General features: G+C 45.4%; 3 protein-coding genes and 1 non-coding gene across 4 annotated transcripts in view; 2 read left to right on the top strand and 2 right to left on the bottom strand.

Moving 5' to 3' along the window:
• Positions 1–5,257, top strand: part of SH3D19 (SH3 domain containing 19) — a 71,170-nt gene extending 65,913 nt beyond the window's left edge. The window contains 5 exon segments of the mRNA XM_065736430.1: positions 719–906; positions 1,155–1,201; positions 1,701–1,887; positions 2,460–2,557; positions 3,864–5,257. Of these exon segments, the coding sequence (XP_065592502.1) occupies positions 719–906; positions 1,155–1,201; positions 1,701–1,887; positions 2,460–2,557; positions 3,864–3,980 (637 nt within the window). The 3' untranslated portion in view covers positions 3,981–5,257.
• Positions 5,258–8,278: 3,021 nt separating this feature from the next.
• Positions 8,279–11,494, bottom strand: RPS3A (ribosomal protein S3A). The gene is made up of 6 exons (XM_065736392.1): positions 11,387–11,494; positions 10,986–11,089; positions 9,919–10,106; positions 9,558–9,766; positions 8,982–9,091; positions 8,279–8,431 (listed from the first exon to the last, which is right to left on the bottom strand). Exons 1-6 carry the CDS (start codon positions 11,446–11,448, stop codon positions 8,310–8,312), a joined length of 795 nt encoding a protein of 264 aa, XP_065592464.1. The 5' UTR covers positions 11,449–11,494; the 3' UTR covers positions 8,279–8,309.
• Positions 8,673–8,743, bottom strand: LOC136049099 (small nucleolar RNA SNORD73). Its single transcript, XR_010622267.1, has one exon. It is a non-coding gene; the product is annotated as a small nucleolar RNA SNORD73 (small nucleolar RNA).
• A 9,825-nt stretch (positions 11,495–21,319) lies between the features above and the next one.
• Positions 21,320–25,684, top strand: LOC136048392 (speedy protein A-like). Its single transcript, XM_065736043.1, has 6 exons — positions 21,320–21,421; positions 22,689–22,932; positions 23,157–23,218; positions 23,482–23,567; positions 24,255–24,426; positions 25,478–25,684. Exons 1-6 carry the CDS (start codon positions 21,320–21,322, stop codon positions 25,682–25,684), a joined length of 873 nt encoding a protein of 290 aa, XP_065592115.1.
• The last annotated feature ends 526 nt before the right edge of the window (positions 25,685–26,210 follow it).

Here is a 26,210-nt window from a genome sequence, read left to right as displayed (position 1 = left end):
AGTGTCAACCTTGTTGTGATAGATGTTGGCTTGTCCTAACTGCAACTTGGGTTTTTTTGAAGGATGCTTCTGCTGCTAACAAATGAGCAGAAAATGCTACTGCTGAAGCTTTTAAGAAGATATGATTGGGGGTGGAAATCAAGCTTACACACTTCACTTTAAATTATGCTATAGAAAGAACCATAGTGTTTTGTTTTTTTTGAACATGGCATTTCCAGTAAATCATACTTCATTGTTTTTTGTATGAAAAATGTATAAAATTAAGTGAGGAACAAGATATTTTATTTATCACTGTTGTGCCCAACACTGTATCATATATCAGATTCCTTGATGTTTTTATCATCAGTGATACATTTCCCCATGCTGGGATGCTCTTAAGTGTACTAATATGTTTTTTATTTGGATGTGGGCAAAACTGTAGAATGCAACACGTAGAATTAACGTTTACTTGTTTGTAAGAATATGATCTAATGCCAAAATACTATAGCAGCCAGTTATTCAGATACAGATGCTACCTCAATCTCCTTTATGCTCCATACTCATCCCGTTCAGAAAGTGGAGATAACTAGGTCAAGACTCCAATTTTCTAGCTGTTCAATATTAAATGCATTTCTTTTATTGTTTAAGTAAATGATCAATGCACGTTTTTTGTAACGCTACCTGACTATTATAGGGACAATAGTATTAAATACAGTAAGTTCTTTTATTGTTTGTGCAGAGGCCCAAGATGTGTAGCACGATTTGAATACATTGGAGATCAGAGAGACGAACTCAGTTTTTCAGAAGGTGAAACCATTATCCTTAAAGAATACATAAATGAAGAGTGGGCCAAAGGAGAGCTCAGAGGCACGTCTGGAATTTTCCCCTTGAACTTTGTGGAAGTAATTGAAGATCTGCATGGAAAAGGTATGACTACATTAGGAACTGCCTTATGTAATATACAAATGCAGTGTATAAGGGGGATATACAAGTCTGAAATGATGGTACATAGGAGAAGGGAGGTGGAAAGGAAGAGAAGATGGATGTGATAAATCAAAAAGAATACTATGATTGTAGTTATTCTCAGTAGTCACTTAGAATATATAAAATTGTTACAATTCCATTGAGCAGTCATTGCTACTATTCTTAAGTTGTTGTTTACTACATTGGTGCAGGAGGAGTGCTGAAGAAAAAAGTGGAGGATTCTTCTCCCCTTCTTCAGGTAATAGGATCTCATGGAGGGGGGCAGAATTGATGTAGAGGTTTCATAGATTTGCATATGATTTTTATTACAATGTCAGAATAGCTGCACAACTCTGAATGTAGTACAACTCCCACAGCACGTAATGGTGTGTGGGCACATCTGTAAGTCTTGCAATTGCTCTGCCTTGATTAATTCTACAGCTTTTGGCAAATGAACATGTCACTTCTTTCTTTTTTTGCTTAAGGAATTCCTTATGAGCTGTATTTTAAGTATTATAGAAATGGTCTCACCCTAGGTCCTGCCATCAGTGATAATAAGGAATGCTTGTGAGCTTAGATAAAATTAAATAATAATTGCTGAAATGCTTTTGTTTATTATTTTTGGTTTGTATCTGCAGTGGCAGTACTGTATTGAGGGAAAATCAGGATGGACAAATCTTGTACCGTTGCTTTGACCAATATCCATAAGCCTATTGCTATTCCCTTTTAAAATAAATGTATTTCTTCTTACACTTGAGTAGAACAGACGCTCAGTAGAGTGGTGTGAAGCACTTCATGATTTTACAGCGGAAACCAAAGATGACTTATCCTTTAGAAAGGGAGACTACATCCAGATACTGGAACAAGTTGATTCTGAGTGGTACAGAGGAAGACTGAATGAAAAGGAAGGGATTTTCCCAGCAGTGTTTGTTCAGACCTGCTCAGGTAGGTGCTCTACTAGATGACAGCTCGTTATTCTGTAAGTTGCAACAGTAGTGACCAATTTCTGGGAGAATCTAGCTATTGCGTTGCTGTAAAAAACAAACACCATTGCAGTCATTAACATCCTAAAGCTAAACTGAAGCGCTGAATCACTCTCTGAAACAAAGACAGTGTATTGCTTTAGTCAATGTGTAATTTGGAAGGTGATACAGAATCTGAAATGGTGCTAAGTGTAGTTTGAATACGTGCAGAACACAATACCACTGCATCTCCAAATAACTAAGTGGAAATGACTGCTTTCCCTATGTACCACCATCAGAGTTTAAGAAAAAGAACTTTATATTTAGTTCATTCAGAAATGGAAACATGAGCATGTGTTAGGACTGTAAAATGAGGTGATAGCAGTAGGGTGTTTTATTCTATCATGACAATGAGTTTGCCACGTAGCAGTAACTTTTGGGCACCCAATAACTAATTCTAATGGGGAGAAAACACCAGTGAAACAGGAAACTTCTCCAGAAACTATGGTATATTTCACTCAAATCCAAGTAACTCATCTTTTCCATATTTTGCAGCCAGGGTTGAGTCATCACAGTCACTAGAAGGGAAGAAAAGAAAAGCCCGAGCTCTCTATGATTTTCATGGTGAAAATGAAGATGAGCTTTCTTTTAAAGTAAGTGCTTCTTTTTTTATTTCAATCCAGTTTTTCAGCAGATCTTAAGCTCCCAGGGATTAACAAAAAAAAAAGACCAAAGTAACCTTGGAACATGAAAGAACAGAACTCATCAGTAGGACATAACCATTAACATACTTGATATAGAGCAACTGTAAAAATTTTGGTCTGTACCCTTGGCGAAATCTTCACCCAAAGCCCTGGAAAGAAGTCAGGAATTGTAGTCTTTCACTGACTTCCCTAATCCAATAAGTACGACAAGGCAAATACAGCTCATCTGGTAGTACGTTCAGTTCTTATCGGTTAAGAAGGTCAAAGAAGCCTCTTTTTTGACAAGGAGGACAGCAATGAGATGGTGTGATAATAGTGACAGTGGCAGCATTACAGCAGATATCCCGAAGGGAGACAGAGTACAGCAAAATCCAGAAGTTGGCCTAAAAGTTGGACAGCATGATCCCTAGTTGCCATGTGAACAAGAGGAAAATATTTACTGTATGCCTCGATAATGTGAAAAAGCAATAAGAACTGCTATGTCTTTGTTGATTAAAAAACATTATATTTAAGTAAACATCCCCAAAAACAGTTTCTAAGAAACAGCAGACTTCTGCAGCAGGTCCAAGATTGCTTTTATCAACTGGAACACACTACTTTGTGATCTTTAGAAAGATAAAATAATTAGGTTCTGCCTAGGATAGATGTTTCTTTAAAATAGAAAAAGGGAACTGAGGTACTGGCAGAAAGGCTCGAGCTATGACAATACTTTGAATGAAGGGTATGGCCTGGGAAGATGAAAGCAGGACTCAAGATACAACATGGAAGATAAACTTTATTTTCAAGGCCACACTGAGCTTCAACTCCATTACTTTTTGAGAAAGTTTCCCAAGGAAAGAGGGCAGTTTACAAGTCATGGAAAATACTGGGACTTAATTGAAAGAAAATCTTCAAAGTGTTTGAAGAAAATAAACCCTGATACCACATCAGGAACATGCACCAACAGCGACTGAGGCAGCGGCCTGTAAGCCACCTCTGTAACACACCCACCTACCTGCAGGGCTCAAGCAGCACAGGAAGCTATCCAGCAGCACTGTTTTCTCCTCCCACAAACTGGTAGTTTTTCAGCCCCTGACAAGTATTGATGCTAAGCAACAGTTTGGCAAAAGTAGTTTCCAAGAAATCTAACAGGAGCGATCATCTCCAGCTATCATCCTGTTTGATTGTTATTAATTGCTTCTGAATAACGTGAACTGTGCATGCCTTAATATTGCATGGAAAGCTGTAATGGCTCGTGTTACTCCTTCTTTTACAGGCAGGAGATTTTATAACAGAGCTGGAATCTGTAGATGAGGACTGGATGAGCGGGGAGATACAAGGAAGAGCTGGGATATTTCCCAAGAACTTCGTTCAAATTTTAAAAACACCATGAAGCGTTGCCTTTGTACTCCCTGTGTGAGGGAGAGAATGTTTTCAGCAAAGACATCGATGTATTCTGACTATCTGTTTTTTGCACTACTTATTCTGGACAGTCATACTTGGATCTTGAAGTCAAAGAGGATTTTACTCTTTTGTGACCATGTACTTAGTCATGCTTCAGGAAAGCTCTGAGAGCAAATACATGCTCGATTTTTAGTGGTCTCCACCTAGGAAAATACTGTGGTGCAACACCATTTTAACTTAAATAGTATTGTTATGTTTACTATCCGGTATTACATTTATCATGCACAACTTCTGCATAAAGGAAGCTTATTTGAGCTTCTTTAAGAGCTGTGTAAAGTGTTGTTTTTAATATATAATTACAGCAGTCAGTATGTAGATCAAGTTCAATATTCAGGTTTCTGTACTGCTTGACTTCCACATTAGTAGAAGAATTCACTTAAGAGATAAATAAGATAACTTAATGTAGAAAAATGTCAAATTAAACCGGTAAGATGGAAAACTCAAGCAAATCCGTGTGTAGTATTCTCCTATTCCTAGCCCAAGCAGCTCATAAAGGGAGATCAGAAGAAACTGAAGTATTTCTCCTCTTAACTAATAGCACTTACACTGGTTTGAACTGTTAAGACTGTTTCCCCCATCTCAGTAATCTGTTCCAGTTAGAGCCTTAGTTTTCCACCTAGCCTCTCTTTGTCGAGCACCACCCTAGCCTTCTTTCCCAGCAGAAGTGAGTTGTGATGGACAGCATTTACTTTCTCAGTTCCCCTCGTGCTGTAGCTGAACTGTTTCAACTATTTGCCCCTCCACCCCCTCTATCTAAGTGGAAAGCCTGTCTTCACTCAGTCTGCATTTCATTTACCACTCAAGCGATGGAACATACTTGAGCAATGCTATTCCTATCCCTAACTTGAAGATATTATGCAGCCTTGGTTTTGTCTTTCAGCAGGCACGGGGTTAGCTTTCAGGTTGTTAGCACGTACCAGCTATACCGAGCATCATTATAAAGGGTCTGTTATAGCCTGAAGGAAAAAATATGCCTTGTAGAAGGTTACTTAATGAAAGCTCAAACAAAAATCATTTAGTAAAAGCAGCAATGTGACTTGAACAACAGCAACTAAGGACTGAAATGACTGAGGTACCCAGACCTGCTGGCAGTAAATTCCATTTTGTGGCGCTTTGTTTCTGCCAAAGCTGTTAAATGAGTTTTAGTTACCTTCTGACTGGAGGAGAAAAAAGATTTCATGGCCGTGCTGACACTCTTCTGTCCCTTTTGTACCTCAGAAATACAGAAGTGTATCATGGCACCCATACAAGGTCTTTCTGCCTCCAAGTTCTAGTTGCCAAAAGGCCAGCAGTTGATTAATTGATGGAGTGTGAAAACTAGAGTCATCATGACTCACCTTGAGATAGTTCAGCTTAGTTTTGTGTCTGCTTACAGTTCAGTTGATAGGAGGTCCAAACATTATGGCAACAATTGTCTACTGGTGCAAAAAACCTCTCCCCTCCGTCCTCTTTGGCTCCTATCAGAGCAGGCAGACACAAGCTTCCAGTCAGAACCAAACTGAAGGGCTTCTTCCAGCAAGGAGCAGAGTTTAGCAGCACACTGGAGCTCATCCAAACCATTCTCAGTGCTGGTTTGCTCTGTTGATTTCATTGTTATGCCACAGCAGTTGCAAATGCTGACAAAGGTGTTAGTGTGCTGCTTCTCTCTAGGAGCTTCACTGAGGTGAAGTGCTGTTTACTTACACGTCACCATCCTGCAGCTCGAGGATGAAGATCACATCAAGTTTTAATGAGTTAAGAACTGGATTTTTACTTTCCATAAGGGGATTAACATTACAAAAACAGCTGGAAATACTGTGCTATCCTAGAAAGATGGAAACATGGTTATCTATACAGCTGTAATTCAGTTCTTACTTCCCAACAAGCCTGTCCGGAACTCCTGTGGAATTCAACTTAAACTTCAGTCCACCTCTGAGGACAACTCACCCCTCTCTCCAAGCTCTGCTGCCTGGAGCTGCCTGTGGCTCTTTATACGTGAGCCAGCCCTTGCTTCCTATAGGGCTTGGGCGAAACTATTACATGTGATGTCAAGCTTTCAACTTAAAACTGTAGGCCACTTTATTAAAAGAGGCTTCTTCCATTATGTGACCTGTGTCAAGACAAATCCTGAATCTCTTGTGTGCAGAGCATGAGGAGAAAAACAAAACTTCTCCAACGAAGACAATACCAGTCTTCAGAAAATACTCAGTCACTGTGGTGGGGGAGGAGGCTTAAGTGTAGGATGTTTACTTACTGTTCGTCTGGCAATTTTCTAAGATTTTGATACAAGTCTCCAATTAGAACTGAATTTTTATATTTTCTTTTCCTCCTAGTTCCTCTCCCACGTTTTTGTAACTGTAGTATTGACCAGTTGTTTTTCTATCTTTTGCTGAATGTTCTAAGTCGGTGCCTGTCAGTAAGTAAGTTCACTCCTTTTATGTTACCCATCTCCTCCCACTCATGCTGGGAAGGAAAAGCAGCCAAGCCTTAAACGTCTGGGCAAGGAGCACCACCTACGTGCTCTTTATGTTACTGCAGGCAGCTGAACTGTTAAAATGGCAAGTCAGTGGCTTGCCTTACATAGGAAGTGATTGTCAAAGTTTCAGCTGTAAACCTGAAGTTCAGCCAGAGCTCCAGACATTAAATGTAACAGGAAAAGCTTTGATAAACAAGGCTATTATTGTGTGCCCCACCTCTAGAACTACCTTCAGGAAGAAGACTTTGTTCTGTGTGCAGAAAACAGTGTCATAAATGATTCTTTAAGTCTAGTACATTTGTTATGGTACCTCTGTAAATTAATAATGTATTTAACCAATAAATTTTTATAATTACGTTATGATGGCATTTTTTTCTTCCTTCATTGCAGGCAGCTAAGCTCTCCCCTCCGTGTGACAGGGATACAGATCATGTCCTGCTTATATTCTTTACCAGCACGCTCTTGCAAGTAGCTGTTGTGCAACGTACACACTGCAGGCTGACAGCTAAAGGAAAACCAGAGTTGGAAGATGCCACTTTTCACCCACCAGCTCAGAAACAAATTTGCTATTTCCAGCTTTTGTTCTGCAGCAAAGCACATCCTGCTTCAGTCCTTCAGGATTTCTTTAGAGGAATTACTGCTAAGCAGTAAATACATACACAGCATGCTTCCAAGAAAGCTGACAGATCTTAGTTCAACACAGAGCTTTAATATATGCATATACACGTGAACTGCACTGAAACCTCATTTAGTAGTAGTCTGGGCTCAAGGATTTTCAGTGCCTGTGTTCGCTGCCTACCCCACTCTGCACTGCAAACTCTCCCTGCAGTAGGAATTAAGATTGCTATGAAGACAGTGACTGACCTACAATAGGAAATCACATAATCTACAGGCTACTAAATCCATTAAAAAAAAATCCTTCCCAGTGTGCACGTTCCTTGCTCCATCAACTGCAAGAAGGTAAAAGTCCTTAATCTTGAAAAACAGCCATGATAGTACCCAGTATCTTTACTACAAGATAAACTTTTTCATTTCTTTCCTCTAGTTCTTGTCCCAAGGGAATTCTCAGCTAATATGAAGGACCACAAACACCTTAGCAATCTTCCAAATCAGGTAAAGCATTGTTCTCAGCTTGTAACAACTGCACCAACAATGAAATAGCGGAAGACCTGTGGTTTTTACCCCTCTCATTATTTCTAAACAGTGTACCCCTAATTTTAGCTAGAAACACCCTTTAAGCTAGAATACACTGAACAACTGAAAAATGAGATGAGCTACTTGACACAGGTAATGCAGAAGTACTCTTAAATGAACTGTCAAATAATCTGAGTGGTTTTAGAATTTGTAGACCATTGTCATTTTACAGTGAACGCCTCCCTCTCTTCAAAAGTTGTAACAGATGATATCAAATTCAGTAGCATGCTAAATCCTGCGATGTCTTAAAAGAAATTGTGTAAGAAAAGGTTTTTGTCCTCTGTTTACCTATTAGCTCTGTACAGAGCTCTTCTGAAACACTCCTCACCAATTTAATAGATGCAAAAGAAACAACCCAGAGAAACCTTAGCACTGTAGTTTCCAACAGCATCTTTCAAAAAAGGATGTGCCACCTTCTTCCACTTAGCAAGCAACTCTGGTCACAATAAAAGAATCCCCAAAAGTTATTTTTGCCTTTTCAGTTCACAGAGGTCTATATTATTTTTAAAATGATATCCACATGCAGTACCATTATCATCTAGTAGCAATACAGGCAACTGAACGTTTGTTCTGTGTAATAAAACTTTTATTTTTGGCCAATTTTTAGGTTCAGACAGACTCTTGCACAGGTGGCTCATATCCATCAGCTCGCTCTACTTTTGCACCTGCCTCATCCCCAGAAGGTTTTCCAGCTCCACCGCCTTCACCATGCAGTTCCATCAGCTTGCCCACTAAAGGGAAGTATTGTGAAGAGTGAGACAGACCTTCTGAAACAGCTTTGAATTACTGAATTGATTACAATATACAAATTAAAGCATCAGCACATGCAATGCAGACATGATCAACTCCTCACAGAAAGCCTGTGCAAGATGATGATGTTGAACTAAGCAACAAAGACAAACATAACACAAGCAGTGGAGTAAGTTACGAATACAGAATTATACTTCTGTAACCTACTACTTATCATATGGGAATGTCAGAAAATGGGAAAATTAAAATCATTCCGTGTCATCTGGGACCGAAACAATTTGTCATCATTCACTCCCAAACCAGAGCTTTTAAACATTCACAGTTCCAGGCAAGAATTCAAGAAAAGCTTCACACCGAGTAACCACTATGTGACTTCCCAGTCTGAAAGCTGGTTAGGACAAGCCCTTGAACTACTATGGAAAAGCAATCTTTTGCTGCTCCTTTTATATCTTTCCCCCAAAGCAAACATTTTCAAATGTCTTCCCCCTCTTCTCCTTCTCATTCTGTAGACGTGAGGAGTAATTGACTTACATTCAAACTTGGGCTTTTTCAGCATCTTAACCTTGCGGACATAGACATCGTGAAGAGGGTAAATGGACTGACACGCCTTCTCTATGTCTTTGCCAATGCTGTCTGGGATCCTGTGCAGATGAGAGCAGATAAGCACTAGCGTGTTAAAACTGTGCCTGCTTCCTAATCAAGCAACACACATTTAAGAATACATAACGTTCAAGGGAAGTTTGGATCAGAACAATTAAATCAACAGAGAGAAAGTAAAGTGTGCCTACATGACCAGGCATCTGCCTTGCAGCACTAGTAGAAAAACAGAGCAAGCACGGTCGCTTAGAGACCAAAGCTGTAATCTAACTCTTGGAAGCAAACACAGCATTTTGAAGATTTCTCTCAGAGGAATCCAGAACATTTGCAAGCTCAATTGATCACAAGTTACAATTTTTCTACTGAGACATAAATGCAAGTAGCACATCAGCTTTTCAAAACCAGAGACAATTCACCTGCTCTCTGCAGAACAGAGTAGCGAAGGACCAGCCTTCAGTCAGTAACTGAAACAACTACATGGACTGCAAGAGAGAAAAAACACAAGCTTACAGCTTATTGACAACTTCTTTCAGGTCGTTAGTCTGGACCTCTCGGGTCATGATTTCCATCATCTTCTTGCGAATCTGCCGAACCTGCTGATGCTGGGCATATGAGGTCTTGCGGATTTGGTTATTACGCTTCTTGGTAAAACCCACACAGAAGAGGCGCAGCAGGTAACCATCGGTAGTTTTGACATCCACGTGGGCTTCAATCATTGTCTGGAAAAGAAACACGACAGCTTTCCCAAACGTGTGCACCTGACATTCACCTATACCTGCTGATGCAGCCTGAAGCAGCTTTAAGAACACACCAGTAGTCCCTTCCTTTCCTAAAGAGGAAAGCAGCAGCTCAGACCCTGTTCTTTACACACCTGCCACTTCTTGACCATGGAGCACATTTTGTCACGGGTGAGGTCCATTCCATGGAAGTTGGTCAGACAATTTTTGCCCTGAACGTCCTCAGTTACCAGTTTAAATTTACGGAAGGCAACCTCATCGTTCTGCAGATCAGCCAGGCTCACTTCAAATACACGACCCTTCAATCCATCAGAGGCAATTTCTGTTTTATGAAACAAAATGATGCATCTTTTATTAATAGTAGAAAAAATATTACTCAAATCAGATACTCAACTTCCGTTTTGAAGAACAATAACATAAAGCCACGCATTCTCAACACAGAAAGCAGGTGCAAACAGCTGAGAGCAGTTACTGCACACCTCCACTTAAAAACTAAGAATTCTAACACTGCCTGACTCGTATGTAGTTTACAGCCACCCTTATTGTATTGGTTTCACATGACAGTTGAAAATAACAATTACCTTCATTACTTAAAAGTGCAACCAAGAAAATATAACCATTTAACTATTCTACACACCCAATCCTCCAAAATTAACTTCATCCAACGTGCATTTGTAACAAAGGGCTCCCTTCCCTCAGGTATGTAGCTTATTAATATAAGTTTACCCATTCAGTGATGCATCTTGATAATCACCTGTTCAGTCTGCAGTTCTCTCAGCAGAAGTCTCTTTGCCTAAAACTCTGAATTTCAGTCCCTCCTAAAACAATGTCTTGAAGATCCTGTCACGACCGAGATGTCCTAGGAGCGTGCTTTCTCTGTATCTCCCTCTGACATTCCGAGCAATTCTTTAATTCTGAACCTTCTTACACCAGCAGCTCATCAGGAACTACACCCCATCTTCCTACCCTGCTTTGACATTCTTCTATGAAGAAGGACTATAACATGTTAATTTCTCTCTAACTTGACTTTCATTGTCAGCTTCACAAAACTCACTGTGATCAAGCAGTTGTATTAGTCGTTTTTTTTTTTTAATATATTATTCAAAATTCGTGTCTTGGGCAAGAAAAATTGTCAGCAGTTGTTACGTGTCATATGAAGCACTTAAATGGAACAAATACTGCACGAAGCCCCAGTACTCACTAGTTCCTTGAGTCCTGGTGACAAGAGTCTTCCCAATATTTCTGATATTAAACATCGCTGGCGCTTTGACATCGTACCAGTCCTTTTTGGAGAAAGGATCAACCCTTAATTTAAATAAAACAAGAAACAAGCAAACAACAAAATCACAATTTTTTCAGATTAAACTTGGCTGAAACAACCCCGTCCCCAGACGCAATGCGACACACAAATGCGAACCGCCAACTTCACGATCTCGCCCTCCGAGGACGCGGCGCGGCCCCGAGCCGAGGCCCGGCCGCCGCCATCACGGCCGCCGCCCGCGCCCGCCCGCCGCCATCCGCCTCCCATCCGCGGCATCCTGCGGCCGCCGCGGCCCGCCACGCGTCCCTGGCGCCCGCCGCCTCCCGCCCGGCCGCACGTACACTTTCTTCTTGGCGCCCTTCTTGCCGCCCTTGGTGAGCCGCTTGTTCTTGCCGACCGCCATGGTGCCACCGCGCCGCGGAAAAGAGGGGGGAGCGGGCCGCTCGCGCGAGATTATACGAGAGCGGTGCTCCCGCGAGAGCTGCGCCGGCCGCGGTGTCGCGAGAACGGGGCGCTGCCTGAGGTGGGGCGGGAGGCGGTGGTGGCGCGCTGGGCCGTGCCTGAGTGAGCTGCGTCAACTTAGGAAAGGGAAACCTTGGAAAGACTGAAAATCTCAGGTACAGACGTTCCATATCGTTGCTGTCAGATGATGCCATTCTGCTTAACGATGGGCAGGATCAGGAGGCTCGGAAATGCCCGTCTGAAAGCTCGTTTAATATTTAAGTATTGTTGTTGGTTTCCTTTCTTTTCAAAAGGAGGGGTTCCGCCGCCCCCAAACTCCTTCCGAACTCGGGACAGGTCTTTGTTGTCAGTGAACAAAGCCACCACCTTCAGTCTCTGAATTTGGAAGAGAGTTAGGATATTTATGTAGCCTGAAGAAGCCGGTTTCAATGTATTTTGGCCTTTTAGGGTGACTCACTACATGCTCTCTGAGCTGTCAGCAGCAGGAAGCCCTACCATAACTGCAAGATAGGTGCACTGTATTGCTTTCTGCGGAGCAGCATTTGATTTGGCCCCAACATGCAGAACTAATGCAGGGCTCACTAATTTCCTCAGCTTTCCAAATAGAAGTAAGTTATTCTTTATATGTATTGACATTGCTCGGTATCTTAGAAACAGAGGGAGTTGCTCTTCATGATGTAGTTTCCCATTAAAGCAATGGGAACGAAGGACCATTCTCATTAGCATTAATTTTAATCTCTGTCCAGGTTATTTTGAGGAAAGCTTTTCCATAGAATCCAAGCCAGACTTAGATGGTGATTGGTTAAGGCTGATGAAATTATAAATAAGCAGAAACTGCCTTAAAACTCCAAAGGCATAAGTTTTTTTGTAGATTCGGGCACTTTCTATTAGGATACTTGTCTAATGTTTGGGTTCTTTTTTTATTGCAGACTCTACTGCCTACATAGAATGAAACCTTGAAAGGACCACAGCAAGACATAAAACTGGAAAATTATGTATGGTGTCTCGTCCACGATGTGTTTGTGTCGGAAGATGCCGGACTTTCAGAAATCTATATATGCTTCTGCTCAAGTAACTGTACCAACACTGACTTTTTTTTTTAAACAACATTACATACAGGTAGATGCTATTATCTTTATTTGAATAATGAGAACGTTAAGAGTAATACAGAGCTTAAATGTTTTGGTCATAAGTAGCTGTTCAAACATAGAGCCAGTATGAAATCAATGAGCAATCGTGTTTTCTGCTAGACTGTTTGAACTACTTCTGAATTCTTTAAGAAGATAGTTTACATGTTTTATTTTTGCCCTGTTCCTAGATGGTTTTGAATAGCAAAAGTTTACAAATGTAACCATGTTTGCATGTTTTACTGAAGTGTCATGCACACTGGAGATGGAAATTAAAGCATAGGCAACGGCAGCACTCAGAAGCCTGTCCTCGTCTTAGAAACCCACAGTGAGGTACTCCATCAAGCTGCAAACCTTAGACAGAAAGTAAGAGTGTCTGAGGCAGGCAGCTGTTGGGTCAGTGGTTGTTAAAACCAGACGGGGTGCAACCACAGGAGAGAAGTGCTCATGTAATTAACTTGTGTTCTGTTTGCATCTTTGAGGATTACAGAAACCACGCTGTCTGATATATCGTGTCATCCTCCTCACCTTTCTTCTAGTGCTTGGTCTTAGCTGCAGTGGGTGGGCTCACTGACAGACTCGTCATCCTGTGCTTTACTGTCCTTAAAATACATCTTCGCGACTCTTACATCTGCACAGTGTTTAGAACATATATTGCCAGCATTCAAAGCTGCTTAAAATGCACAGCATGAGAAAAACTGGAGTAAGTCTGTACCCAGACTACTTTGTAGCAGAGAGAGGGGCATATTGTTGATTAATCCTTTCTTCTGAGTGCCCTGCTGTCAAAATAAAGTCTCTTGAGAATAGAGAAATCATATTCTCTTAATTACTACTATAGTTCCATGTTACAGGGGCTGTGGTTGTGGACAAAGATTTAATTGTGTTCAGCAGCATAAAAAGCAGTATAAATAGATAACTTGTGTTTGAAAGTGTTTGCCATCTGAATTATGCAACCAGTAAATGGGGAGTTAAAGCTGAACTTGGGAATGGGGCATGAGATCAGAAAGATTTACAGTTTGTCCAATTACAAAATCATAACCAAGCTAACTGGAGTCTGAAGGCTCTCTCCTTTTCCTCATCCATGCAGCCAGCTCTTAGGTTAAGTAAGGACAAATTCTCCTTCAGAAAAATACTAGGACATTGTTTTGAAAGCACCAAACCTATTTTGTGTTTTATTTATCCAGATAAAACAATAGATATAATTTCAGGATAATAGGTCGCCCAGATCTGTCACAGTATTGTGTATTAATGTGCACATATGTATTAACATAAATGAGGCTGTGCACTAGACATGAATGGAAAATCTCCAGCTAGTGTGATTTTATATAAACATTTTATTTTATTTAATTACAAGCTCTGGAAGTTGTATTGGTTCGGTTAGATTTTCATCAGTCAGATCTTTGAAGCCTGGTGTTTGCTTGTTGTTCATGAGAGGAAAGAGGAGGATAGCTACAAACTGAAGGGCTTGCATTTTTCAATGCAAATGTGGGTAGTATCCACATGTGCAATATGCTGGGAGCTCCGAAGCTTGGCCAGCACACACCTGCTCCTCACTCCTCCACCTGTGTCTTGGGAAGCCTGCTGCTCTGCAGCTGGAAGAAGTGGCTCTGGGTCATGGCAGTGCAGAACAGTCTGGTTCATTAGAGCTCTTTGCACAATACAGGATGAAGAAACTGCCAGAGCACTACTGGGTAATGAATACCCATGCTTATTAAATGCTCGCTAATGGGCAAATACACAACTTCCAGTGGCTGTTAGAAGCTAAAATGTTGTGAGAGACCTCAGGAGATTAAAAATTCACTATGTAGGGTACTGCACACTTCACATCCTTTCCCCTTAAAGTAAACACGCACTTAAGACCTGGGAGCTGCTGATGTTGAGGGAGATAGTGTTGGTTCCTCACTTGCCTTGCTGTGACATGGTGGTGAAGACCTAGCATAGTTTCACATGTTTATTTTGGCAAGTAACTCGAACTCTTCAGGTAAGATTATTTTGTTTCATTTTACAACCAGCACAGAAGAGCCAGTCCTTAAAAATAAATGCTTCCACTGTCTGATTTGAATTGGTTGGGTTCCTGCAGGATATCGTGGAAGCAGAAGTTAACAGCGAGTTCAAACTTGTGTCCCAAGTACTTGATGTAGATCTGCTGCTGTGGAGCACTTGGCTGTTCAGAGTCTGCATGTGTAGGCATGCACTGAGTTTGCTGGTGACCATGACATTCTTCTGCCATTCGTTGTTTTACACTAGGCAGTACATTTCTTGCTCACTGCCTTATTTCCAAATGATTTTTTTTATATAGTTTGAATTTCTCAGCTCCCAAGAGTAACCAGATGTCGTGGTTTTATGATTTTTTATGATTATGCCAAAAATCATAAAACCATGACACCAGAACTATTCTTGAATTTATGTATTAGAAAACCCTGCTGAATGCTTAGATGTTCTTTTGAAGCAAACAAAGCAGATGACAGTTTGTATGTCTGTCCATCCATCACTGACATACACTTAAGTGGCACCAGGGCATTTTAATTGTAATCACACGGTAGCATTTGTTGACAGCAGGGATTTATCATTAAGGCTGCTTTCTCATATCAAGTACCAAACAGGTAAGCCATATTCAGGCTGTTATGTGTGGCCCTAGTCCAGGCACCCCAATGCTGCTATGATGTGCTGTTTCATGCAACTGCTCTAAATCCTTACTCTCCCTTCCCACATAAAAGAAACAGAGGTAGTGACAGATGTGTCAGGAAATATTCATCTTTGTGAGCTGCAGAAAAGGAAGCTGATCAGCAGTGAAAGAAACAGAAAGAACACTGATATACTCCAAGTAATGCTTGCATCTTTCTTCACATGCTTTGTTAACTGCTGTTTTAATGTTTGTTACACGGCTGTTGATGACAATAGTTGCATTTCCCCCCGTTCTCTTAGCATTTCACAGGCCATGCTATGTCAGTGTCATAGTTCCTGTTTACCACAGTGAAACCTCTGAATGAAAATAAACCCTTGGATGGAATTACAGGACTTAATTTCCTGCCTGGGGCAATAGGTGACCGATTTCTGAGTGTTTGCTATGTGAACTTGCTGGTGAGACAAAGCTGGGAGGAAAGGCTGACGCGCCAGAAGGCTGTGCTGCCATTCAGGGAGACCTGGGCAGAGTGAACAGTTGGGTGCAGAGGAACCAGACTGTGGTGTAACAAGAGCAAGCATAGAGTCTCGCACCTAGGGAGGAAGAAGCACATGTGCTGCAGATATCAGGGTCTGAGTCGATTGCTCTCGGGCGGGGAAGCACGACAGGACTCAATATATTGAGTGATCAGGCTTCAGTTTATTACCTGGACAGCCTTATTCTTATAGTGTTTAAGACTGGGGCGTAAAGAAAATATCACACAACGATTGGTAGAGAGCCTTGAGAAAAACAACTCCCAGCAATTAACAGCAGTGAGAAACACATTCTGGAGGAGGCGACTTTTGATATCATCCTAATCCTAAGAAATCAGGCAGGAATGCGTCGGCAGCGGATGTGAAAGGCAGCGCTGGCAAGGTGTCCCCTGCTACAAAGTGCACTTTTCCTCTCCCACTCGCCACAGACCATATACAGCCTTTACTTTTCTCGAGGTTCACACAGTGTAGTTTCCTTTGAGCACCAAATCAGCATGGCCAGTGCAAAACACAGAGCCCAAAGGGAACAACTGCTAGCTAAACAGAATAGACTACAAAGGACAGCTTACTCTAAAAATACCTATAGTTACAATTATCAGCAGTCCTGTGAGGCCTTTTTCGCTGAAGGCAGGCTGAGCAACAAGATCATAGAAGTTTCCCATAGACGTTCCACTAGAGGTGAAATGTTGTATAGTTTGTTAGCGTTACTGTGGAAGTTGTTGGCTTTGAAAATAAAACCTTTGAAAGTGATACATTTGCAATAACAGCAGTTTGCAAGCATCCGAGCTGAGTGAGCATCCTGCTGCTGAAACGGTCCAGCTCTGTCGGGTGCCGAGCAGTGCGTTTCCACATCTTTCCGTAATTCTTCCCAGCAAGTCGGAGCCCACGCACCCATCAGACTGCAGTTAGCAGTGCATGTTCCTTTTCTTTTTCCTTCCGCGTGCCTGGCTGCCATCTGGCAGTACTTTGGGACCTCCGGGCTCTGCCTGGACTGTTGCAACTCTCTCTTTGTGTCAGGTCTGTGTTTTTGGACTTGCTGAACACTTAAGTGGAGTCTTCTTGCAAAGTAACTCCCTGCAGCAGAGGATGACTTGAGTAGCTGTAGCTGAGAGAGCTGCAAGGCAGGTCCGCTCCCTTAGACTCCATTCGGCAGCTTGGAAAGTAATCGTGAGCAGAAGAGACAAAGGAAAGCACCGCGGGAGGCTGGAGTGTGTCCAGAGAAGGGCAGTGCAGCTGTGCAGGACGTGGAGTAGAAGTCCAACGGGGAGCAGCTGAAGGAAGCGAAAGCGTCCGGTCCGGAGAAGAGGAGGCTCAGGGGCAGGAAGCCTTCTTGCCGCGCAGGACTCCCTGAAAGGAGGGAGGTTGTGCCGAGCTGGGGTCGGGCTCCTGTTACTGAGAAGGACCTTTCCAAGTGCTTTCCAGTGTGAGAGATCCTCCGGTGCCGTGCAGTGTGTGGCATCTCTCAAAGCACCGCGCCCGCCTCCAAGCGGCACAGCGGCTTCAGCGTCGCACTGCGCTTCCTCCACAGCTCCTGGGACGCACCGCCGCCATTTTCCACTCGGGGGCCCTGCGGGGAAGGCGCCGCGGTTTCAGCGTGTCCGGAGGCGACGGCGACGGCGAAGCGCCCCACGCTGTCCTCGGCCGCAGCCCGCCTGGAGCAGAGGAGAAGGCCCGCCGGGGGAGCCGGGCCGCAACCGCCACACTGCGTGCGTGCGTGCGTGCGTACGTACGTCTGTGCGTCCGTGCTCCGCGCCGGGTCGCGGGGAGGCTCGGCGCATGCGCGCGGAGCGAACACGCGCGCGGTCGGAACTGCGCATGCGCGGAGGTTCGGGCGTAAAGCGCCATGGCGGCGGCGGCGGCGGTCTGTTCCACCTCGGACTTCTCCTCTCTCGAGCGCCGTTTTGTCGCTGTCTCCGCTCGGATGGAGGCTCCTGCGGCCGCCTGCGGCACGAGTACGTGCCCTCCGCGCACCTCAGCGCCGCGTGCGCCTGCCTGGCCTGGGCCCCGCCTGAGGGACGCCCGCCCCCCGACGAGGTACGGGCTGTGGGGGGAGGGGATCCGCGGGGGGAGCGCTCGGGCCTCGCGCGCTGGCGGGAGAGATGAGGGGGATGTGCGTTGGAAGCTGCCCTGCGCAACGAGGAGCCTTAGGGAAGTTTTCCTCTGCAAATAACCTTTTCCTCTGCTAGGCTTAACGTAAGCTTCCTCGCTGCTTTTAGGTCGGTTTGAGTTCCCGCGAATCTGAAAGCGTTCAGAAGAAGCTGATGCTTGGTGCGCTTCAGCTGCTCCATCCCCTCCACCAAAGCTAGCTGCTTTGTGGAATTCAATATGTCGTACAAGACGGCCCTGCTGTTTTAAGCCGTTTAATTATTTACCCCGCCCTGTGAAAGGTTTGAGGGTGCATTGTGCTGAAGACTCGTAGTGCCTGCTTGCCGTTCGATCTCTGGGCCTGGAGAAATGTTCTGAGTTATGTGACGTTGAGAGTCACAGACTCGTTAAGGTTGGATAAGCCCCCTGAGATCATCGCGTCCAGCTGTCAGCCCACCCCCACCGTGCCCGCTGACTGTGTCCCTCAGTGCCACGGTTCTTGAGCTCCTCTGGGGATGGCGACCCCGCTGTCTCCCCGGGCATCCTGTGCCACTGCCTCAGTGCTCTTTGTGGAGAAGAAACGTTTCCTGATATCCAGCTCGAATAAGCTGCGTGCACGAAGGAGCTTGTGCGGAGCTGACTGCTCGCGTTTGGCCTCTGAGTCTCCGGCTCCTTTGTGTGGCAGTTGGTTCGAGCAGATGTCTCTGTTGTGTAGAGGAAGCGTTGCCTTGTGTGTGCCTATGTTTTTGCTTTAACAGTTCTGTTTGATTTGAAGGTGTGCTTTGGAGTAATGTGACCGACAGAAAGAGGCTTAGGAAAGCGCGCTTGGAAAAAACTGAGCAGTAGCGTTAGAGATGATTTCTTATTCCGTCAGTGCTTTTGAGCACTTCTGGCCGCTTTCCTCTGCTGATTAGTGATTGTGGGATTAGCGAGTCGCAATAAACGGAGCTGTTTCTTCTGGCTTAAGTTTTGCACGCTTTCTGTTAAGCAGGACGAAGTCAAATTCCTCCTTGCAGTGATTGTTATTCCTGTCAGAGCTGGAGGGCTAAGAGTTGAGAAGTGCCTGGCGATAGGAAGGCCTCTGCTGATGGATTCCAGGACGGGGATAGATGCCGTGGCCTCGATTCCTGGTTGCTTCTCTCCGCTGAGTGTGGTTGCGCTTTCTTTTCAAGAGGCGTTCTGGTTTGCGAGACTATTTTGTAGAAGAAAATGGCAGAGTGAGCTCGTATCTAAGCACTTATCCTCACGTGCTGCCCAATAGCGGTGGTTTCAGTCAGCTTGTGCTATTCTTTCTGTTGCTTAAATGTGGGATAAACTGACCTAGTTAATCAAGTCTTTTCATTTTAATGGTTGCCTGTATGAATAGAATTGCGATAGCTTAGATTCTTGGGTATCTTTGAATGAGACTTCTCTTGTTGGCTGTTTGCTCACTTTCAGAACTCCTCGTTTGATGGTATCTTAAAGTTGTGTGTGGATTTGTTATGTTACGTTGTCAGCTGTGATCGCACTGATGAAATGCGGAGCTGAACTGTCACGTCCTCCGTGGGGGTATCACTCCCTGTGCCTTTTCGGGGCTCCGGGAGAAGAGGGCAGGACTGGAGTATTCATGAGCTCTTGTGAGGCTGTTGCGTCGGTGGCCTCTTCTCTACGTCCTCATTGTACTTTAGCTGTTTTACTTTACTTCTATACGTATGCCGGTTGTAAAAAGCACAAAAAGTTTCGTTGCTGCACGCATCTCTTTGAGGTACCAAGGGTCTGAATTCGGTTTTTGAAAGGCCACTTCTCACATTGTTGTTGTGGGGAAGACTCAGTAGCAGTACCTCTTCGTTTACGTGTAGGTGACCCTCTCTTATCTTTTGCAGGATGGTGGCGATGACAGAAGAGTAAACGGTGTGAGGTGGCGTGAGGACAACTGCTGCGTGTAGAGCTGTTCAGAAGACACGCACGCTGTGGAATGGGGCAGGCAGACGTGCAAAGCGAAGTGGTGAGCGATCACTTGGCGTGACTTGTTGTCCCGTGCTTTTGAGTGTTTCCTCCTTCGCAGCTGTCGGCGTTGTCCGGTTGCATATGCTGCGCTCTGCTGTGCAGGCTTCATGCTCGCTGCACAAACGGGAGAGTCACTGACAGTCTTAGGAGGAGTGCCAGGAAGTGGGCGGGCCTTAAAACCCCGAGGTCCGTTCTGAATAAGTTGGTGTGAGCTTTGTGGATGGTGGTTCCGAGAGAAGTCTTAATGGTGTGGCTCCTTTTGACTGATCCTGAGCGGTGGAGAACTTTGGGGGGAGATATTAAGAGCAGGGTCAGCAAACGTATGTATTTTTTGTTTCCACGGCCAACCTAAACTCAGAAAGCAGTCTTGTTCTTCCTTTATTATTGAGCAAACAAATTGGAAAGCGAGGCGCAGATACAGTGACGTTTGGCCCAACGTTTGCCACCTTGCACTTTTTGAAGTGCATTTTGCCATAGGATACGCAGCGGAGTTGAGGTGCGTTTTGAGGTTAGCTGAGTAATGTCTTTTTCCGTGCCTCCCTCCGAATGTCAGCAAGTGGAAAGGTGACAGTGGCAGCGTCAGTTCTTTGCGCATCAGTCCAGATGGGAAAATGCTGCTGTCAGCGGACAGAAGTGTAAAAGCGCGGGACCTGGAGACCAAACCAGTCTACAGAGTAAGCAACTGGACGTAACCAGACAGACAGAAGGAAAGTGTACTCTTCTGGACTGGGGACATTGTGTGTTTAGTGTTTCCTAATGGAACGTATGCAACCTTTGTAGGGGAAGGGCTCTGTCACCTGTGGGGCTGCTGGAAGCTGTTTCTCGGCAGATAGATAGATAGGAAGCAGCTAGTCTCTGGTTTCCTGGTGCTTGCTGTCAGTTCAGCGTGCATGCGCGTTGCTGTGGCTCGCTGGCACGTGGCAGCCGCTGTGTGTGTCTGCATCGTACACATACGTGTTCACGATATCCGTGAAAAGAAACCATGATTTCTTCTGTTTTTTGTTTGTTATTTTTGTTTCAGCTGCCTCAGTGCGTCATCAGATCTGTGAGATCATCTTGTGGTCGAGAAGGAAACCGTAAACGTAGCTTTGCTGAAAGACGTGCGCTGCTTTCTGACAGGAGCAGCGTGGTTCTTTTGCGTGGGTTGAGGACGGCGATCGTCCCTTGGCTTCCTGAAAGGGCAAGCAGGAGGGGCAGCCTGAGCGGGCAGGCGGGGGACGTCACAGCGGCTCGCCGCTGATTGGCTGAGACGGCAGCGTGCTGCGCTGCGATTGCTTGGCGAGGACGCCAGTCCGCGTTGGGGCGGGGCGCGAGAGGCGGTTAGGCGAGGAGCGGGCAGGCGGGGGGCGTCACAGCGGCTCGCCGCTGACTGGCTGAGACGGCAGCGTGCTGCGCTGCGATTCCTTGGCGAGGACGCCAGTCCGCGTTGGGGCGGGGCGCGAGAGGTGGTTAGGCGAGATGCGGGGCCGGTCGGGTCGTGGCCGGATGAGGGCAGTGTTTAGATGGCGGTCGCTGCGAAGAGCGGCCGTGTGTTTGCTGACGCTCTTGTGGATGTTTCTCGTAAGTGTGAGAGTGAAATAAGAGGCCCTGCTGAAGGGGCGAAGTTGCTTTCCCCTGCCGAGAAGCAGCCTTCTTCACGCACGCTTCTCTCGGTCTCCTCTCGTTTCTGGTCACAAATGAGAGCTACAACATTCAGGAAAGCCGTGTAGGAGGCTCAGTAGGTGCGTGAAGAGCGGAGGCTAGCCGGTGTCACTCTGCTCTTCACAAAGGGCAAGCAGGAGGATCCAGGGAACTTGCAGGCAGTCAGCCCCACCTGCGTCCCTGGAAAGGTGATGAAGCAGCTTGTTCTGGACGCAAGCTCCAGGCAGTTGAAAGAGGAGGAGGATATCAGGAGTAGGCAGCGTGGGTTCCCCAGGGGGAGGTCGTGCTCCAGCAACCCGGTGGCCTTCTACGTGATGTCATCGGTGGCTGGGTGCGGGAGGGGAGAGCAGTGCGTGCAGCCTACCTCGATCTCAGCACCTTGACGAGGGGATAGAGTCCTCGGGGTTAGGCTTAGGGTTGCTGGTGAGACAAAGCTGGGAGGAAAGGCTGACACGCCAGAAGGCTGTGCTGCCATTCAGGGAGACCTGGGCAGAGTGAACAGTTGGGTGCAGAGGAGCCAGACATGGTGTAACAAGAGCAAGCACAGAGTCTTGCACCTAGGGAGGAAGAAGCGCGTGCACCGGTACGGGCTGGGGGATGAGCTGCTGGAGAGGAGCTCTGAGCAGAGGCATTAGAAAGAGTGTCCAGCAGGTCAAGGGAGGCGGTCCTCCCCTTCCTTCTAGTGTGCCCCGGTGAGTCCTCATCTGGACTATTGTGTCCAGTTCTGGGCGCCCTGGTCCAAAAAAGAGAGGGATCTCTAGTAAAGAGACCAGAGGAGTGCCACAGAGATGATCAAGGGCCTGCCGGAGCATCTGTCCTACGAGGAAAGGCTGAGAGACCTGGGTCAGTTGAGCCCTGAGAAAAGAAGATTTGGAAGGGATGCGATCTTTGTAAATATCTAAGGAGTAGGAGGCCGAGGGACGAGGCCGAACTCTTGGCAGTGGTGCCTGTTGATAGGACGAGGGGAAACGGCTCACGCGGCCTGGGCTAGGGAGCAGCTTGGGCAGGGAGGTTGGGCTCGGTGGTCTTGGGAGGTCCCTTGCAGCCCCTGCAACTCTGTGATCCTGTGATAATTTTTATATCAGCAGACAGGCGAGCTCTGCTGAAAACGCTGTGTTGAAACAAAACACAGAGCACTGTAGCTCAGTTTGCCCGTTTTTCGAGTTGACTTCTTCTTTTTCAACAGGAGCCTTTGATTTCTGCAGTCCAGCACGGCCTGAGGTGTCTCACGCCCTCTGCTGCTCAGGAGAAAGCCAGGCTTCCCCATCAGCAGACAATAGGGAACAGATCCAAGAGGCGTTCCCGCAAGAGAAAAAGCCATCGAGGAGGAAGACGGAAGAGAAGGGCCCAGAAGAGTGAAGACGAACACCCAGAGAAACCGTGCTTGGACAGCAGACAGCAGGAAGTGGCGGCCTTCCTTCAGGCGTTCGGTAGGTCGATGCTAGAAACCAATGGAGTGAACGGTAGAGAACTCTTCAGGAAGTATGTTTTCTAAACTCAGGGATGAGTTTGAGAGTGCTGTGGATGTAGCCGCCAACGGCCACGTCTGAGGTTAAACGTGTTTCCACGTTGTTAAATCCCAGTGTGTATTTAACGCTTAAGTTAAAATAGAGAAAGGCTGAACGGAACTGCTGACGAGCATCTTTTGTTGCAGAGGATGACTATCTGCTACGGGGCTTCCTCCAGATGGACCGCTGCTGCAGAGCAGCAGACAAGGTAAGTGTTTGTAGTCAGTGCGATCGATCTGGAGTGGAAATCTGCTGTTCATCGCTTGGTACTGTAATAACGGTGCCGGTTGTATTTAATATTTTGTAATGTGTCCTCATTGAAGCTTTGAGAAAATTCTGTTTATGCTTTCCCTGTTGATGAGACGCGTTTGGGTGTGGGATAAACACTGGAAAAGTTGCATGCAATGTTACAGTGTTGAAATAATATACTGATGCTTAACAAGGAGTGTGCCGTGTTGCCTTTTACAACAGTATCTTCTGGCAATGACCTTCGTTTATCTAAAGAGGGCTAACTTATGCAACGCAGAGCATATGAGACTCAAAATCTTTGCTGCTCTGTAAGTATTCTGAAATTACCTGGTTTTATTAGCATAATTTTTGCACGAGGTTGATCCTTCTTTGTTTTTCTGTTTTTGGTTTTTAATGCTTCTGAAGATTCTTGTAGACAGTAAGACGTCATAACCAGTCTGTAGTTGGTTGGGTTCTATAGGCAGCAAAAAAACACGATCTTGCGTTGGCGTAGAATTAGTGCAACGTCAGCACTGTTTCCCCACTTTGCCACTTGAGTAGAAGGGCAGGGACGTTTGCATCGGTGTAGTAATTTATAGCGCAGGCTGCCTATGAAGCTGCAAGTCTCTGCGCTTTTTCTGCATTAGAATAAACGAGCTGTAAAATAAATGCAGCAAAGTAGATAAGACGTGGGAAGGTCTTAGGTTTCTCTCGTGAGGGCCCGTTTAATATCTTGGCAAGCTTGCAAGTCGTTTACTCTGAAATGGTAAAGCGTTCCTTTAATAGCTTACCCTAAGGTTACATTTACGTCTAGGATACAGGTGACGCTTTCTGATTAAGGACGTACGGTAACCTGGAAAGAGGAGTGTTTTGTCAGTAACCTCCTTCCTCGCAACGTGAGGGAAAATCGCTGCTATGTCTTTTAGTGTTAGAACTCACGTTAATATAAGGATTCAAGATTGAAAAACGCAGATGCAAACGCACGCTCGTGTGTGTATATCTATGTGTATTTCAAGGTACCTGGCACACACGGTGGAAGAAGAGGATGATGAAACCAAATACGAGATCTTCCCGTGGGCTCTGGGAAAAAACTGGAGAAAGCTCTACCCGTGTTTCTTGAAGTTCAGAGACCTGCTGTGGAGGAGAACAGGCTACAGGGCAATTGTAAGCAAGCGCAGCTGTGAGAAGGTAGGGACAGTTGTATGAGTGCTGGTGCTGAACGTACAGTTAATGCCAATTAGCAGTGTAGCTGCACACGTACCAAGTTCTTCCCCGCAGTGAGCAGATAAGCCGCAGGAGGACAAGGTAGAGCTTATCCTCCATCGGTGTTTTTCTTTTGTCTTTAAAATACAGTCTCTGAAATAACGGTTCTAAGGTAAGCTAGGACATTGTGTTATGCAGCACCTTGAAGATGTAAGGACAGTAACCCTTCTGCTTTTTGCAAATGATGGCACTTAAAGCATATCATTAGCTGCTGAACGTCGTTCACCGTAGAAGTATTTTTTGTACGCCTCTTTGCTGTACCGATTTCCAGTTTATACGCAAAGTGAAACCTCCCAGTAGCACCTCAGGTGAAACGTTGCTCTCTTAAGCAATGTAACTTGAACTGACTTTGTAAGGTAGCGGTTTTTCAGTGCATTTCAAAAAAGAAAGGACCCGCTTAACGTGCTCTGTCCGAGCGTGGTTGCAGCCTCCGTTGCTTAAACACAGCGGGGGAAAAAGGCGTTCCTCGCTTTCCAGGCGGCCTCTGTCTGTGTGACAGAGGCTGATATTTTTGAAGGACGGGCCGTTTGCCACAGCTGGCGGAAAAGGAGACCTCCTTTCAGCATCTCACGTCTGGAAACGGGATGAGATGCTCAAGGGAAAAGCGCAAGGAGCAGGGCAGGAGTGGAGCGCGCTTTGCAGCACACCCTGCCGACTCGGTGGTTGTGAGCTCAGCGGCTTTGTGAGCCCGAAGAGCCGTCTAGTTTGTGTTTAATAGTACAAGCCAACACGTGCAGTCCAGCAAAGAAAGTGTCAGCTGCAGTCGGTGATGCTTTAGAGGTCACATTTCAACATCTGACCATAACCGATCCGCTTCTCCTAGCCCGAGGGAGCAAAACTTGTAGTGAGACTGAGGCAGATAAGATTCCTCTTCTCTAGTCTTAGTTTGCTGTCACAGACGAATCGGATCCCTTGTTCGTAGTTGTCTGTTTGCCAGTTATTTCCCTGGCTTCTGATGGAGTGGCTTTTCTGACAGGTGATGGCTTTTGCTCCGAGCCATTACATATGGCGGAGAGGTCGTCCTGCCCACCACAGCGGAGCTAGGAGGGCTTACGCCAGGGAGCAGGTGCAGTTGCCTCGGGGACCTGGTTTCTCCCCCCTGCCCTGCAGCCTTTGCGGTAAGAAAGGAAGATTTGTACGGGTGGGATTACGGTCATCTTCCTCCTCATCTAATAGTACTTGAGAAGTAACAAAGTTGTGTCCTTCCCAGGATTCGAAGGACGTTCCGTCTCCCGCAGACGCGTTGGCTGAGTCTTCTGCTTCTTCTTCCCAGGTACGGTTTAATATCACAACTAGTTTTGAATCAGTTTAGACAGGTGAGGCTGTATTCAGCTGCAGGAAGTGCTTTACCCTTGGTGCGATGAGCCGATCTGTTTCCTTTAAGCACAGCTCTGTCTTTGAGGTACGTACGGCAAAGAATGTGGGTTTACTGTGAAAACTGTTTCCGGTAATGGGATCTTAACGCAGTGAACTACTCTAAGCCGTCTCCTGAGCCTTTGCAGGAGAAGCCTCTGTTACTCAGAGCAGCTGTGTCTACTGTTTCAGTTCCTGTTGAGAGCGGAACCCTTGATTGAGACCATAGGGGTTCCTGCCTTAAGGCCTCAGCTCTGCAGGAACACGCTGCAGTGCTCTTAGTATACCGAAAGAGCTTATTACCAAAGCTGTGCTTAGCCACGACTGGTTTTGTGCTTCTGGAAACGAGCACAGCT

The sequence above is a fragment of the Cyrtonyx montezumae genome, unplaced genomic scaffold (assembly GCF_038088225.1).
Source record: "Cyrtonyx montezumae isolate F1298 unplaced genomic scaffold, pur_monq_1.0 scaffold_2, whole genome shotgun sequence".
Taxonomy (NCBI): domain Eukaryota; kingdom Metazoa; phylum Chordata; class Aves; order Galliformes; family Odontophoridae; genus Cyrtonyx; species Cyrtonyx montezumae.
This window is presented reverse-complemented; position numbering and strand designations above follow the sequence as displayed.

Bases quoted from the DNA above. Each gene is read 5' to 3' on its own strand.
- LOC136048392 (XM_065736043.1), top strand. From the start codon at position 21,320: ATGCGGGGCCGGTCGGGTCGTGGCCGGATGAGGGCAGTGTTTAGATGG. The intron at 21,422-22,688 runs GTAAGTGTGAGA...CTTTTTCAACAG, and splicing joins CGCTCTTGTGGATGTTTCTC to GAGCCTTTGATTTCTGCAGT. The intron at 22,933-23,156 runs GTAGGTCGATGC...CTTTTGTTGCAG, and splicing joins GGCCTTCCTTCAGGCGTTCG to AGGATGACTATCTGCTACGG.
- RPS3A (XM_065736392.1), bottom strand. From the start codon at position 11,448: ATGGCGGTCGGCAAGAACAAGCGGCTCACCAAGGGCGGCAAGAAGGGC. The intron at 9,767-9,918 runs GTGTGTAAAGAA...TTTCTTTTCCAG, and splicing joins CCATGGTCAAGAAGTGGCAG to ACAATGATTGAAGCCCACGT. The intron at 9,092-9,557 runs GTAAGCTTGTGT...TCATCTGCACAG, and splicing joins AAAGAAGTTGTCAATAAGCT to GATCCCAGACAGCATTGGCA.